Genomic DNA, 17,822 nt, shown 5'->3' with positions numbered 1-17,822 from the left:
GCGCCCACTGTTTAAAGTTTACATGGGATTTTGTATGGGAAAGTTAACTTTTACAAAATAATTCCTCCAGGAGTCGCCCATTACTTCCTAAAAATGAATCGTTATGTGGCTTGTATAGGAAATTTAACAAAGAAAAAAGTCTCGAAAACCACGAAACGATCTGATGCTTGAGAAAAAAGTTATTAAGCAGAAACCGATTGATGCTCTGACGATTGATAAAATATTCATTTTTCTAGCACCACTGCTGTTGGTTATCCAATTATACACAATTTTGTTTTAATCCTCTCTTAACGTATCTAAATCGTTTATCTATACTATTTGACCACTTCGCAAGGTTTTGAGGTATAAATTGAGGCTTCTTTTGTACATAATAAGAGAAAGTTAAAAATTTTGTATATAATAAAACCGTCAGAAGAAGTGATGCTATGAAAAGTGAAATTTTCATCAATCTTCAGGGCATCAATCGGTTTTTGCTTAATAACTTTTTCCACAAGCATCAGATCGTTTTGAAGTCTTCTAGACTTTGTTTCCTTGATAAATTTCCTATAAAAATCAGACATCTGTTTATTTTTAGGAGATACCGGGCGACTCTTGGAAGAATTAATTTGTAAAAGACAATTTTCCCATACGAAATCCCATGTAAACTTTAAACCGTGGGCGCAAAAATATAGTTTCACCGATCGAGCTAAAAATTTGCAGAGTTGTTCTGGGAGCTAAATGGGACCCAAAAAGTTACTCGGAGCCAAATTTTATTTTTTTCATATAACCATGTCCCACTCTAATGGGCATGGCTACTTGGGACCGTTGATGTTTCTGCTTTGTAGTGGACCACTGATGCAATCTAGCTAGATAAATCTCATTTAGCATGCGTCCTAGAGATTTGGTATACTTGGCAAAGTTTGACGTAAATAAATAAACCTTATTTTGTGATCAAGGTTTAACTTTTCAACGGTTAGGCCTACAGACTTATTGTCTTCGTCAAAGTTATTTTAATCAAATATTGTAGAAGATCCTCAAATTCCACAGCCAACTTATTTCAATGAAAGAGTTAATACGAAAATTTGAAGTTTTTTACTATTCTCTAGTTATACCCAATAAAGTGCCCACTTTTAATATGTTAAATATACAAGTTCTCGTAGTTAGCATTCGTTTCTGGACACTAATTTAAAAGTTATAGAAACAAAATGCTACAAATGTGCCTTTTCCAAACTATAAAGCTTCGAAGACGCAATCAATAGGAAAATAAGATTGTATGGACTGACCGCCACCAGTTTGAAATGCAGCAGCTAAGCAAAGCCATGGTTCTACATTCCGTAGCGGAACTTGACCTTCTGTTTCGACAAACTTCGCAGTCGGTTCTTACTCTACAGGACAACTGCAGGGTTAGTGCTACGATCCTACTAACCGCTAAAATTCTTTCCTAGCAGGGGCTCACGCTGAGAGATTATAGTCATAAATCGCTAAGAATTAGTTTCGTACAGACAATTTTCGAAAAGTATGCGAATTTTTCGTACATATGATGGATTCATATGTCGTCGCTGTTGTGCTATCTTATGACAAACGCCATTTTGGGGTAAACTGAGCTAGATATGCCACATTACGTGTTTGAAAGATCTCTACAAAGTGGCGTTTTCAGAATTTTGAAATTCTACTTGGTTACTTAGATATAGCGAGAAACATGATGAGAAATTGTGAGTTTTTTGCTTCAAATCACTGTATATAGGGATTTGCTCAAACTATATTGAAGTTTTAGATGTTTTTATATGTGAAAATGTCTGAGGAACACAATGGCATAAACATTTTCAAAAGAAAATTACACGACTTGTGAGAAAAACACATTTTTAGTATTGAACTGGAAATAAAAGATATTTGGCAACACTGTAACCAAAAATAACATTTTTTTCTAGATTCCCTGACTCATTTCCTTCAAAATGCATTTCACCGATTGTTTATAGACTATATGAACGCAAAGATATGAATAAAAGTTAAAAATTGATGATTTTTATCTATGGAAAATTTTCCATGCACGATTATGACACGTCATACAAATTTTGTCATCAATACACGCCTATGACACGTGTGAGTGCGACTTTTGTTTACATTCCTAGTAAAAACTCGCAACATAGTCAACTGATCTTCGTAATATTTGAGAGATTAATGCAGAATAGATAGAAGCATCAATTGTCTTCTTTGGATTATTTACACCATTTATAAGTTTCAAGATATTCAATCTCAAACTTTAAAAATCGTTTTTCTCGAAATGTGCTAAATGGCGCTTGTCATAAGATAGCACAACAGCGACGATGTACGAAATATTCCTAGTTCTTTGGAGAATCTTTTAGTTTTAGTTTTTCGTAAAAACCAAGAAACGACTTTCGTTGGCTTAATATGAATCGGTTGCATTAGGCGAAGGAAGTTTTTCTAATATATATTTACGCGTACCCCCCTTGATCATCTCATGCAATTTATTTTGTGCTATTAACCCACAATGGAAGTAAAACCAACTTCAATTAGCTTCAATAGGGATAGAATATTGTGTCCTTATTGTTGTGCAGCAGGTTATTGTTGTTCATTACGGCTGTCAAATAGTCTGTAATTTCGTCCGTGTCCACTGGTTTCCGGAAGATCTTCCGAATCTCTTTTGATCCGGATTTCAGTGCAGGAAGGACTCGATCGATTGAGCGATCATGAAGTGTTCGTTGATTTTAGTATGAATTAGTCCTTTTGGCTAACTCATAAAGAAGCCGAGCTCGTTCCATATTCTGCCGAAGCATCGCCAATATTTCAACTGGTGATAAAGTTCTCGAGCATCAAGGGAGCCATCGTTTTGACGTAGGACTACGTCTTTTTTCGATATAGAGGTGCACGTTGCAAATTCTACAAAAATGGCATGTAACGACAATTGGTCCAATTTTAAACGCATGTAATTCAGCCATCTCACGATAAATTTTCATTTTTTTTGCGCATATCGCCTCGAAATACTTCTAAGAATAGATTCCAATAGATAAACCCAAAGATTTTTGATATCATGGCATTAAAAATTTGAATAATGAACAACCTAGTCAAAATATCGCGGATTTACACACAGAAGATAGCGCTTCCCTAGTCCGGCACGACAGATTTGTGTATCCAGCGCGCTACGCTTCTATGAATGACGTCATCATCGACTATTTAAACGGACGGATTTCGCCGGACCAGCTCAGTAGCATGTTGAACGGCAGGAGAAGCAGATCACTGCGCTGTGTGTTTTCACAGCCAGTGTAGCTGATTTAGAAGTCCGTTACACTGCCTGTGAAGGTACGCTATCCAGTGAATGCGACTGAGCTTGTCCGTTGAAACACTATGCTATCTTTTGTGTTGTGCTCATTTCCAGCACACTTTTATGTATAATTATTCGTACATAAAATAGTTTGTACATGCGAGCTCCAGTTGCAAACACGGTTAACATAGTGTCGTGGTATTAGTTGTCTTTTTCGCTCTACCCATCATCATCAGCGTTGATTCATTTTGCTTTATGCGCCTGGGTTCAATGTTTGTGGTGAATGTGTAGGTAGGTAGATCTAATTTGTTACTAAATTGCACAACGAAAGTTTATTATTTACGTTCGATCAATTCATTAATTCATTCCCCCATGACGTGATTCATTTCCACTAAGCCTATAGTACTTTGATTCTACTAATAGGTACATACTACAAAGCCAATTTATGAATGAATACACTGCCACTTGAAAAACCGTTGCAAAAACGCATCTTGTCCATATTTAAAATTGTTTTCGACTATTGTATATTTATAGTTTCGATATATGGTTAAGACCACTGCATTCGCTACATTTGTATGCGTACTTTAGAAAAGTTACAATAATGGCAAAATATATCTAGAATGCTTGGTCTATACATGAAATGTGATTATATTGTCTAAAATTTGATTTTTCTTCACTGGTTCGGGTTTTTTACCACACAGAATCGAAAAGTTTTGACAAGCTAATCTTATGCTATAAAGATTTAGTTCCAGATATTAGTTCGGTCACGGTTTCCAGTCTTCTTTCTTCAGATCTTCTCAAATAAGTTTAATCGGATTCGGTCACCTACTACAAATGAAATGACCTGATAACCAAGAAGGTTTGGTTCAATATGTAATATACGATGTTGATTGGTTGTGATTAAACCATACGTAAGAAATATATTTGATTTATTATTACCATAAATGTACTAAGAAAATAAATATTTTACATTAAGTAGTATAGTCCTACGTCTACAGCTCGTGCAACCTCATAGGAATGCCCCTTGTAGGTTTTGTTATGACCTGCCGGGCATCGCTGCTTTCTTGTCCCGATGGTGCCACAGCATAGGTACTCAATTCCGATCTTGTTTATGCGTCCAATAGGCAATTAACCGCTGGATAATCTGTTAGTTCTTTGAAATGTTCAACATTTGCCATTTCCGTCACTTATTGAAAGAAGAATGACCGGCGCGGAAGATCGTTTAATCACCAGTATTTTGGGGATTTTTTATCTTCTCTTGATATGTCACCCGTCGATCAACATCCTTGCCGTAAGGGATGGGCGTAGCGTAGTTGGTAAATCGATTGCCTTGTACGCAGCGCACCTGGGTTCGAGTCCCCCGACCCCGCACATAGGGTTAGAAATTTTTCATAACAGATTTTTCGAACCGAAGAGGTGCACCTTATGGTTAAAACCTCTATAATCGAAAAAAAAATCCTTGCCGTAATCTTCCAGCGAAGAAAGTGCTTTGATTGAAGTGTTGCACCACAACCAGATGGGTGTCATTACCTTGAATCTGATTGCACTAAATTCACACTCCCATTCTCTTCTGCTTACAATTATAGTAAACCAGCTGCCATCCAACCGGAGGAATCATTTCTGCCGAATCGAATCGAGTCGATCACAGAATTTATTTTATGTGTTTACCTCTCAAAATCGATTTTCTCATCCGCAGATAAAAATATCGATAACGCAAAAAAAGAAAATGTGCCCTTATACAAGGCATAAGAAATGTCATTACTGAGCAATAATGTCACTTGAAATTATTGTGTAAAAGGAGTAATGACAAAATTTCTATACAATTCCAGTCATGTCATTACTTAGTTTGTGACACTTTCATTGTGCGTGTAAACCCGTGATCGCATATTTGTCCCGATTTGGGACTGACCTGCGATCATGGGCAGCGAAGGTCTTTAAAGATGTTCGTAAAAATTGGGAAGTTTTTCGTGCATTTTCTCAAAAAATTATCGCTATTAAAAGGTAAGCTTCGTTTATTCGCTGATGATACATCGGTACTGTACACCGGAGATTCCAGCGAAATTGTGCATCAACAAATCAAAGAAGACTTACAATTGCTAAGAACCCACTTTGAGGTCAATGTGCTATCGCTGAATCTAGGTAAAACGAAACACATGATAATTCATTCCTTAAGTTGGGGATCGTCCCCCGATTGAAGTTCATGGACAGACAATCGAAGAAGTACCTGAATACACATTCCTGGGTCTCACGCTAGACTCAACGATGAGCTGGGTTGGACATATAGCAGCATTGAAAAATAAACTCAGCTCATTCTGTGGAATTCTTCGAAAAATCTCAGCATTCATACCAAAAAACTGGGTTAAGCAGTTGTACCTATCGCTAATTCACTAAAGGTTACAATATTTGATAGCTAACTGGGGAGCCGCCAGCCGATCCAACCTCTGGGAGTTACAATACATCACAACATTGTACTAAGCAGAATCCAACACGACCGTACTTCCAGACAGACTGGAAACTTTTTCCTAGTTAGGCCGAACACAGACTTTGGACGAAAGAAGTTTACTTATATCGGTAGTAACACATTGTCCAATCAGTGTAGGAACGCACCCAACCTAATTGCCTGCAAACGTTTACTGAGAAGCAGTATCAAAGACAGAATTTCACACTACCTGTCATAAACATGCCACCATATACTCATACCGTTTCTGTTTTTTTTCTCGCCCGATATCTCCGCACAAGGTAACCCACACCTCGTCGCCACCCGACAATCATTGCCACCCACCACTCATCAATGCCAGCCACTAACGATCGTTCATTCAAAGTTTAATTTATTAAGATAATGAAGCATAATATTTAATAAGTGAATTTACAATTTATGCACTTCCTTAATAGAGCTTAGGCTCACTGGAAAGTGTCGCAGTTAAAAGATATGCAATGTTAAGTACAACGTAATGTACTTGAACTCAAATTTGAAAAGAAGAGGAGGTTTTATGCCTTCTGGAGATTGAGCTCTAAATGGGCATTCCAGGGGGCTTTTTCCTGCTCCAAATAAAAAAAATAGCGAAATAGATGTTGTCATACATCGACCCTAAAAGATCGGATGAAACAAAATGATATGTACATAAATACGAAAACTTTTGTTCGGTGAACGAAAATGTGTGATTAACGAAATTGTTCGTACTATATACGTACAATTTCATTCGTGCAATGTACACTACATTTTGAAATTTAAGGACTTTCGTTCATTAAGTGACCATATTTTTCAGTTCGTCAAATGAACGCAACCAACTATTTACGCTGCACAAAAATACTTCGTTGCAGAAAACGACGAAAGAACTCGTGCATTGTATGATCATTTTCATTCTATTTACGAGTTTATTTTTCAGAGCAAACATACAACGAGTGGCTTATGAGACCAACGCCTTACTCTCTGAACCAGGGCTTAAATTTACTCAGTGAAAATTCAATAGCGGAACAAAGGTTTCATTCTGTTCGTTTTTAAGAAATTGTATCACTTATAAATTCAATCACTACAACTACAAAATTACGATGTTTTTCACAAAATTGTAAAATAACACATAATGCTACAATTTAGTTCAATAGAAGAGCGATATAGTCGATAACTGATTGGAGCAACTATTAACCTCATTTCGTCGCTGTTGTGCTATCTTATGACAAGCGCCATTTTGCACATTTCGAGAAAAACGATTTTTAAAGTTTGATATTGAATATGTTGAAACTTATAAATGGTATAAACAATTCAAAGAAGACAATTGATGCCTCTTTCTATTCTGTATTCATTTCCAAAATATTACGAGGATCAGTTGACTATGTTGCGAGTTTTCACTATAAATGTAAACAAAAGTCGCACTCACACGTGTCATAGGTGTGTATTGATGACAAAATTTGTATGGCGTGTCATAATCGCGCATGGAAAATTTTCCATAAAAAAAATCATCAATTATTAACTTTTATTCATAACTTTGGCTGCAGTTGGTCTATAAACAATCGGTGAGATGCATTTTGAAGGAAATGAGTCAGGGAATCTAGAAAAAATAGTTATTTTTAGTTACAGTGTTGCCAAATATGACATATTTCCAGTTTAAAACTTAAATTGCATTTTTCTCACAATTCGTGCATTTTTGTTTTGAAAATGATTATGCCATTGTATTTCTCAGACAGTTTTACATATAGAAACATCTTATAGGGTAAGGTGGGGCAAATCCGACCGTTGGGTAAACCCGACCCCCCTCTGTTACCGAAAATCAGAAGCTCTACGCGAACTAATATCAATGTTGTGGTGTAGAGCATCGAAAATAATCATAATGGTGGTATGAACGCTTTTCATTAGTCTACATTGAGATGCTTAAACGACAAAAAGTGTGTTTTTTCAACTTTTGATTTGACTTTTGAGCATCATTGACTACAGGATATTTCTGATTGGTAAAGTGATTGCATAATAAATGTAAGTGAATTTAAATTCTTTGATTAAAGTCCTACAAAGTGCGTAGAAGAATTTAGTTCAATCTTTTTCATATTTTTTTTAATTGCATCGTAATCAAAACTGACGCGGTGGGGCAAATCCGACCACTAAATATTGGGGTAAATCCGACCGCTTTTTTGCTAAGAAAATTTTTGAAATATATTTTTATTGTTATTATTTATTATTTTTACGCAAAATGGTTCATAATTACAAACGAAAGACACAAAAACGTGATGATTATAGTATTCATCGAGCAATTACTCCGATGCAAATGGGAATATCATTACGTGCTACTGCTCGTGATTTTAGCATTCCAAGGTTGACATTGAACTCCATTTTCTTCATGTTACAATTCAATGACACAATATTCATTGATTTATCATTGAAAAACATAAAATTTGGATAATATCTGCACTAAATCAACCAAAAACATAGGGGGTCGGGTTTACCCCACCATTTTTGAAAACAGCAAAAATGAACATTTTTGTAAAACGCTTGTATCACAAGATATTCCAAAGATCCAAACAAATTGTTATGTATAGAAAGTTGCCCAAGAGTCTCACCTTTAATTTGGTATATAAAACGACTTGATCCCATGTAAAATGAGCATTTAACAGCCAAAACCATTTACTAGGTCGGATTTGCCCCACCTTACCCTACATCAAGGTAATTTGAGCCAATCCCCAGACACAGTCATTTGAAACAAAAAATTAGAAAATTCTCAGCGCGTTTCTAGCTATATCTCAATAACCAAGCAGAATGTCAAAATTCTGTAAACGCCACTTTGTAGAGATTATTTAGTTAAGTAATGTGGCATATCTAACTCAGTTTACCCCAAAATGGCGTTTGTCATAAGATAGCACAACAGCGACGATTTGTCATCGTCATAGAATGCTAATGACATACGAATGACAGCAAAGCTTACGCGGTTTGTACGATTGTAGCGGAATGTTGCGGAAGAAATACATATATTTTCCTCTACTTAAGTATTTTACATGTAAGTAAAAATTAAAAAAAAAACTGTTTTAAACCATCTTGTGGTGCAATTGTGTCTTTCTCATTGCTCCAATCTATGATTCCATGGCTGGTTATGATCAATAAAATTATTGGAAATGTTTATTACGTGCTTAATACTCTTTGCACCTATACACAATGGCTCGCCTCCACGAACTTGATAAGCTACCTGTCTACGCTGAAACACTTGTCAGCAATATATGAAAGACAGGTGTGAATCTTTTTTCGGAGCCTGGCCATTTCCTCTGATGCTCCGGAATCCTTAACGATTCTCATTGTGATCAAAGAGACTTTGATTTGCAATTAGTGATCTGGACCAACAATTTCAAGCAATTTGGAACTCATCTCAGTTAGATAAAATGATTATACCGGTTTGTATGGGAATTTCTCATTTGACCACATACTTCAACCCGTAACGCAGTATCCAAAACTTCGATTCTAATGGAATTTAATAGCAGTCGATAGGAAAGCTGTAGCTTATACGTGAGACTAAATTTGAGAAAATCGAGTCAGACATTTCTAAGAAGCAGATGCTTGCGGTTCTGCCGAAAAGGATCAAATTGCTCGAAGAAGGTTTGATTGGGTTTAAATGAACTGAAACTGTAAATCCAACAAACTTAGAATACATTTTATGAAGTTTTGCATCTAATAGATAACATACTGATACCGATTTATATGGGAATTTCATTCATGACCACACTCTTCAACCTGTAACTCCGGAACCGAAAGCCGGAATTGAATGAACTTGAATAGCACCCTATGGGATGCCGATTGTGCCGACGCAACCCAATTTAGTCGGTGTGAAAATCGGGAGGATTTTCTATGAGAATGTTCTATGTTTCGAAAGTGATCCTATTTTATGTCGCGTAGTTTTATGGCATCCCTGGTAAAATGTCAAATATATTTGCATCACATAATTTTTCATGCCACAATGTTGGTAACGCTCAAGACGGATACAGGTGCGCACATTTTTTTTTCTGTGTGTGAGTGCGGTTGTCATTTTTCTTTGATGAAGCCGAAAAAACAAGAGGATATGAAGAAGAAAAGTACAAACAGTTGACGTAGCGGGCCCTTTTGTTGCCATAAGCTTTGTTTCGGTTCGGTCATAGTTAATTTAATCGGTTTTTTTCGAGGTAAAAAGTGTCCATAAGTGTTTTAATCGATAGATCCGAAGTGAAGCTCGGCCTTTTTTCACTTTTCATCGTTCGCCAAAGAATCAGGATGCTCGTTCGGATGTTGATGTTTACTTCAAGGGCCCCGGTCACCATGCTTAATTTTGCAAGTATAATACTAATACACTCAAAAGTGTCAAATGTTTCCACCTTCTCTCCATCTTGGGTAACGCTCACCGACACATCACTACTAGTGTCCACCGCTAGATTTTTTTTGAAAAGGGCCAATTGGCGATGCTACGTTGAAACCGCTCACAGATAGCGCTAGAAACAAAGTGTTGCTGATTTCATTCTGTTCTGTCATAGTGCATATATTTTTTTTTGTAAAAATTGGTAAATAACTTTTAAACAACAAATCATCGATTGATTTGTTGATAGTTGTTCATGAAAATGAAGGAAAATCATCATTTAATAAGAACATAACATATCGCGAAAAGGGTTTACAACATAGCGGTTTCTAATATTATGTGCGAGATTCCAAAATGTAATTTGTTGAGCACCGTAGCCGCCACAATATAATTTCCCGTTCCTCTTAGGTCAAGCTAAACCTTCATGAGATGGTGCAAATTCATGAAACTCTTCGGATCACGCGAGGATAGAATATATCCGGCTAATTGAAAAGTGTCAGCTTTGTATCATACACAGCCGATCCCTCTCTCTGATAGTCTTAACAGAATCTCCTGCGTAGTCCAAAATATGAAGGAGTTTGACATTGATACTGAATGGGTCGCAGTTTCGAGTTGGAACTCTAGTAATGGAACGAATTTTTATAACCACCATAATAGTTTCAAATGGCTGTAATTTCAGAATAATTGCAAATAAAACTAAATTTCTTACTCGTTTCATTCATATTTAGGCAGTGGTGAGCTTTTCTCGAGATGAAAATGAAGTTTTTGTTGGAAGCTACGACTCACTTGCGAGTGAAAAACAAACTGTATCACTTTGGCAGTGCATGAGCTGAATCATAGGTGTCGATTGACTAATTTCAGTTTTGCTGCAAATCACCAATGGTGTTCAGTTGTAAAATGCTCGAATCAAACAGCTGTGTGTACTCACACACATGCCCGTACACGAATGGAAGATACACACAAAGCAAAATGAGTTAACACTGATGATGCTGGGTAGAGCTCGACTGTATAAGCGATTTTGTGTACGAATTAATGCGTTCGAGATTGTACATAAAAGCGTGCTTGAAACAAGCACAACACAATAGGAAGCATGGTGTTTGAAAGGGCAAACTCATTCGCATGTTGAACGGCACTTTTCACTCAGCTACACTGGTTTTGAAAACACGCAGCGCAGTGATCTGCTCCGCCTGCCGTTCAACAGGCAAACAGAGATGCCAGATTTGCAGACATGTCTGCAAATTCGCAGACTTTTAATTTTAGCTGCAGATTTTTTCGATGACACAGATATTTGCAGATTTTTTAGTTTGGTTGCAGATATTTACAGATTTTTGTATATAAAGGCTTTTGGTTACACTAGTTTTCCTGACATTTTTTGTTCTTCTCAGACTTTAAAATTATTATTGCAGACATTTGAAAAAAGTATCTGGCATCTCTGCAGGCAACTGAGCTTGTCCGGCCAAATCCGTTCTTTAAATAGTCAATGATAACGTCATTCATAGAAGCATTGCACGCTAGGTACATACATCTGTCGTTCCAGACTTTGAAAGCGCTATCTTTTGTGCGCAAATACGTGGTATATTGACTATATTGTACAATATTTGAATTTTTAATGCCATGGTATTAAAAATCTTTGGGTTTGTCTATTGAAATCTGGTTCTAGAAGTATTTCTGAGCGAAATGTGCAAAAAATTTGAAAATTTATCGTGAGATTGCTGAATTATAAGCGTTTAAAACCTGACCACTAGGGTCAGACAAAAATTAGATTCCAGCTCCGAGCAACTTTTCAGGTACCATTTGGGTCCTAGAACAACTATGCAAATTCTTAGCCTGATCCCTGAGACTATATTTCTGAGCCTACTGTTTAAAGTTTACATGGGATTTTGCATGGGAAAATTAACTTTCACAAAATAATTACTCCAGGAGTCGCTTACTAAAAATAATCCGTTATGTGGCTTTTATAGGAAATATTACAAAGAATCAAAGTATCGAAGACCACGAAACCATCTGACGCTTGAGAAAAAAGTTTTTAAGCAGAAACCGATTGAAGCTTTCAGGATTGATAAAATATTCATTTTTTCTAGTACCACTGCTGTTGGTTGTCCAATTATACGCAATTTTGTTTTAATCTTCTCTTAATGTGTCTAAATTATTTATCCATACTGTTTGGCCACTTTGCAAGAGTTTTGAGAGATAAATTGAGGCTACTTTTGTACATAATAAGAGAAAGTTAAAAATTTTGTATGTAATTCGACCGTCAGAAGCAGTGATGCTATGAAAAGTGAAATTTGCATCAATCTTCAGGGCATTAATCGGTTTTTGCTTAATAACTTTTTCCACAAGCATCAGATCGCTAAGCGGTCTTCTAAACTTTGTTTCCGTGACAAATTACCAGTAAAAGTCAGACATCTATTTATTTTTAGAAAGTAACGGGCGACTCTTGGAAGAATTATTTTGCAAAAGACAATTTTCCCGTGCGAAATCCCATGTAAACTTTAAACAGTGGGCGCAAAAATATAGTTTCACTGATCGAGCTAAAAATTCGCAAAGTTGTTCTGAGAGCTAATTGGGACCCGAAAAGTTACTCGGAGCAAAATTTTATTTTTTTCATATAACCATGTCCACTCTACTGACAACTTTTCGTTACATTCCATTTTTGTTGAATTTGCAAAGTACACCCCGATATCGAAAACAAAAACGTAGTCCTACGTCAAAATCGATGTTGTCAAATATCGATCCTAAAAGATCGGATTAAAAAACATGCGAAAATTTTGTTCGGTGAACCAAATGAAATCGTGCGACTGATGAAATATTTGTACTATATACAAACATTTAGGAAAATAACGAAACATTTCGATTCATTCACAAAAAACAGCTCCGTCTTCGACGGTAAATTTCATGCAAAGTACACTAAATATACAAATTTATGAAAATTTTCGTTCATCAACTCGTCATGGTTTAGGTCATGAAATGAACTAACCTATTTACAATGCACAAAAATACTCGTATCCGCAGATAACGAAAATTCGTTCAACGATGAGTTTTGCATAATTAGTTTGAGGAAAAATCGTTCATATTGCGAGAGATGCTCATAAATGTTAGAAAGACTTTCGTATATTTTATCAAACAGTTCTGTTTCATTAAAGACTCGCAATAAGCCTACGAAAGTCGTTTCGCGGTTTGTACGAAAGACTCGTGATCAAAATAAACACGTTTCCACAGAACTATAAAGGATTCATCGTCTGTACGAAACAATCATATATTTTACGAAAGTTTTCTTTTTGAAGCACATTTACGAATATATTTTCTATGTTTAGCTCCCCTGCCTAGAACCGCTTCCACGTTCGCCAAAAATGGCATGTATGATCCCAAAATGAATTAAGTGTAAACGATCATAAAGTAAATTCTATAACACTATAATAAAGCCAGACTAAACTGAATCAATGAAACTGTGTCCCCTGGAATATTCCTTTAAATTCGCAACCGGTTATCTGATCAGACCACCACATAACATCTATGTAACTGGAATGAATTCACTATGCCACATTTCTCCTTAATGGCAATAATTTAGGTTAAAACTATGTTTTCTCCACTAAAGAAAAAATTGTTTAAAAACTCCTTTGTGTGGTAAGGGCACAAAACCTATAACCTTCGCCTCATCAGAATTCGACATCGCCGGACTGACGCTAGCCATTAAAACGAAAACACAATTTATGGTTTTTAGCAAACCCCTAGTTCTCCGTAATGTCCCGTAAGAACAGAAATTCATGTTAAGGATGATGAGAACTAATGAAATCGAAACATTTCGTTTGGTTTAGCAAGCCAATGCAGGATGCGCTATGCTATATTTCTCCTTAGAGGAGAAAAAAAAGGTAAAAACCTTTTTTTGCTAAGGAGAAATATAGCGTAGCGCATCCTGCATTGGCTTGCTAAACCAAACGAAATGTTTCGATTTCACTAGTTCTCATCATCCTTAACATGAATTCCCGTTTTTACGGAACATTACGCAGGACCAGGGGTTTGCTAAAAACCATAAATTGAATTTTCGCTTTTAGACCTGGCGTCAATGCGGGCCAGCTTAATCTTGTCATTAAGTTGGTGTCGGATTCTGATGGGACGAAGTCAAAACGCAAATTCCATAACTAACTTTGAATGAATTCTCGATCATTTGCAGGTGATTCGATTAGTTGAATGGTTGAAAATTCGCGACACACTTTACTTGGCACTGTGGGTTTGTAGGCGTACGTCAGATTTACAAGGGAACGGTGAAATGGAATCGCTGTCTTTTTGCAAAAGTGAAGTTAGCTAAAATCGACAAAGTTTTCGTATATATATATATATATATATATATATATATATATATATATATATATATATATATATATATATATATATATATATATATATATATATATATATATATATATATATATATATATATATATATATATATATATATATATATATATATATATATATATATATATATATATATATATATATATATATATATATATATATATATATATAATACATTGCATATATTTTGTACCGAGCAGATAGTTTCAACATTAATTCTGCTTTTGGAAATATCACGAAACACAAAAATTGATTTCCAGACAAATATTCTTTTTGGCGTTATTGTTACAATTGCACAAAAGGGCAGTGTAGTGGTTGATTAATCCTGTCACTGATTGGAGAAAGAAGAATGTCAGATTGAACGGCCTAAAACTGTTGGCCTCCTCTTTTATGCATTTATTTCCTCCTACACAAATGGAATGTAGCCTGTTGCAAGACTTCAACTACAACTTATTCAATTATTTTCGGTACAAATTCATTACCTGATAAAATGCTTGAGTTTATTTCGCTTTCTGCATGTATGTATGCACGACGCCTTTCTTATGAGTTCATAATGTTGTACCTGTGAAGATCTACGAATTTGGTATGAATTGTTACGCAACGTTTTTGTATGAGATCATTTTTACTGGAGATCAGGGCGCCTATAAAAGTAATAGTGAATAATCAGTGAATACCGTGGCAATCGAATGCATTACCGTATACCGAGTGTAGGTTATCAAATCTTTTCTAAAATAAAATAACTTCAGTCGTTATCGCAAAAAGCTGCGTTTTACTTAATCACGTAAGTTTACAAACTGCATGTAATGAATGACTTCTTACAACGGCACTATCGAAAAGTAAAACAAAGGTCACTTCAAATCAAAAATGACAAAATTTAAGTACTCATTTAATTTTGACAAATTTACGATTTTATTATTGTTATGAAATTTGATTTATGAGATGCCGTCAACCTAAACCTGAACGAAAGCAGTTCCGAAAGAGAACGTCGCTTAAAACAAGCAATAAAATTATAAACTTTGCACAGGCGCTATCTTTGGATCAGCTCCAACCATAATTGCTGATTGCTATCTGAACGGTGTCTGTTGTCGATCCAACACCTTTCAATCACCGACCCACTGCAATCACGCAAACATCCTCACCACCGCGCTCAAATGAATGTTTTCCAATCTTCGCAACAACAAGACATGCTTACACAACGAAGTTAATCGAACAACATAAAAGGCCTACTAACACTGTTCGGTTTTTATTGTTTTTATCGACAGTTCGTAGTATTTGCTTCCCTGCTGGCCTTTGCAGCTGCGTACCCCGCCAGCTACGGCGATTACTACGGAGAACAGGAAGCGGATCAACAGTACGGACAGATTGCACGGATTTCGCTCGGAGACGGACACCATGAGTACGCTCACCACGAGGATGAGCATGTTGATTATTATGTAAGTGGTTTAATTTAATCGCTCGATTAAGTGGTTTTTCTTAAAATGTATTTCTTTTCAACTCCCTTCTCAGGCCCCACCGAAGTACGCCTTCAAGTACGGAGTGAATGACTTCCACACCGGAGACGTCAAGAGCCAGCACGAAACCCGCGACGGGGATGTCGTCAAGGGTCAGTACTCGCTAGTGGAACCGGACGGTTCGGTGCGTACCGTTGACTATACCGCCGACAAGCACACCGGATTCAACGCCGTCGTACACAAAACTGCGCCGGTTGCCCACCACCACGGGGATCACTACTAAGCGATGCTGGCCGATCGCCGAGCTCCCCGGATTAGCTCTAGCCAGTATTCTTTATTGTAGACTGTGTGTACTGCCTTTTCTTACCAAAAAATGTATAAGTCACCGAGGTACCTTCTTAACCTCAAAAGCCATCGGGCACGATCTAGCACCTGATACTCGACCTTCTTCTGCTTCTGATCCGACCGTTTCTGATACCTGCCCAGACTACGATCGCCTTCCAAGTGTTTGGCCAACATTCCGTTCGTTGTTCTGAACTGTGATACATTCTTGTTATTCGTTATTTTGTTGAAGTATTTGTTGTTTTTGGCATAGTTCTGTTTCCCTATAGTTACTGTTGTAGATTACGATCGCTCATTAAAGTGGAAACGTTCAAAATCATATAAAATAGCTGCCTAACGAACGGAAAAAAATCAAACGCATTTCGATCGCTGGAAAACCTAACAAGCGTTACATTAACATGCCTGAGTATGAACCGCTAGTTGGAAAATTCGTTAATCCGGACCAAATCGTGAACAACTAACTTTATGTAAATAGGAAACTATCCGGCACTTGGCGAGCGCCCGCGCCGTCCGAAAAACTATCGCGAAAAAAAGCATTTGCACATGAAAAAAGACTAGAAAAACAAGTTGTACAACCACGAACCAACTCCGGTCGATTTTCTTGTTCATCAACGACTTCCCACTATAGTCAGCATATGCGGAGAAATTTTAACTGATCCAATCGGAGGAAAAACAACTTAAGATTTCTTCGATTATAAAACACTTACATTGCTCCTACCTGCGAATAACTAGAAAACATTAAACTTCCAAGGGGGAAATGTTGAAAGTAAATTCTCCTCCCAAAACGGCTAGCGCGAATCACAAACCGCTCGGAGAGATAAGATGTCAATGTGATGCAATCTTGCTTCCTAACCAGCAACCAGACTCACACGTCTTTCGACCCGCAGAAGAAACGCTCAGAAATGTAAACTAACAACTTCTTTCCTTTCCGCCTCGGATTTCCACTAACAACTGCGCCAGCTGATTAACGTTTTATTACCTTTCTTTCATCCTTCAATTTTCACTTCTGTTTTTCATCCCGCTCGCCTTCACCGGTAGCAAAAAGCGAACGCTTGTTACTATGTATTTATGTATGTTGATATTACTGTAGCTATTATTACTGACAACGATTTATTAGACGTCGCGGTTTTTTTTCTCACATGCTCTCCAACTCTTATTATATGATAATTACAAGAGTAGCGTAATGTTGTACTAACGGTAGCGCGATGTGAGACTATTATAATAGACACAAAATTAATGCAAGCAAAAAAAGAGAAGATCTGAAGAGAAATGTACGAAATGACTGCTGCGAAAAAATGATAATTGAATAAAAGAAGTGATATAAAACAATAAGTGGATCTGATGTTTCGAATGCTTTCTTATGTTTCTGTTTTGAATGCCCTGTTACAAAATCAATCATCGTGGTATCTCCGCGCAATTAGCTTAAGAATGACAACAGCTGATCAATAATGACAGTAAGGGTTGGGAATGGTATTTTCAAAAACCGGTATTTTCAGGTATGTATGTATGTATGTAGGTAGCCACCATCCTAGCTTGAGTCTTGCTCTGCATGCGGCTCTACTTAAACAGTACGCTTAAAGTTCGTTACCATTCTGAATTCAGCATACATATGAAGGG

General features: G+C 36.7%; 1 protein-coding gene across 1 annotated transcript; it reads left to right on the top strand.

The window, feature by feature from the left end:
- Positions 1–1,277: 1,277 nt before the first annotated feature.
- LOC131688082 (cuticle protein-like) lies at positions 1,278–17,347 on the top strand. The gene is made up of 3 exons (XM_058972234.1): positions 1,278–1,382; positions 15,675–15,845; positions 15,919–17,347. Exons 1-3 carry the CDS (start codon positions 1,278–1,280, stop codon positions 16,144–16,146), a joined length of 504 nt encoding a protein of 167 aa, XP_058828217.1. The 3' UTR covers positions 16,147–17,347.
- The last annotated feature ends 475 nt before the right edge of the window (positions 17,348–17,822 follow it).

Source organism: Topomyia yanbarensis, chromosome 3 (assembly GCF_030247195.1).
Source record: "Topomyia yanbarensis strain Yona2022 chromosome 3, ASM3024719v1, whole genome shotgun sequence".
Classification (NCBI taxonomy): Eukaryota; Metazoa; Arthropoda; class Insecta; order Diptera; family Culicidae; genus Topomyia; species Topomyia yanbarensis.
The sequence above is the reverse complement of the archived record's forward strand: the minus strand, read 5'-3'. Positions and strand labels throughout refer to the sequence as shown.

Excerpts from the sequence above, each read along its gene's own strand:
- LOC131688082 (XM_058972234.1), top strand. The coding sequence starts at position 1,278 with ATGCAGCAGCTAAGCAAAGCCATGGTTCTACATTCCGTAGCGGAACTT. Across the intron at positions 1,383-15,674 it reads CTCTACAGGACAACTGCAGG|TTCGTAGTATTTGCTTCCCT; the intron begins GTTAGTGCTACG and ends TTTTATCGACAG. Across the intron at positions 15,846-15,918 it reads ATGAGCATGTTGATTATTAT|GCCCCACCGAAGTACGCCTT; the intron begins GTAAGTGGTTTA and ends CTCCCTTCTCAG.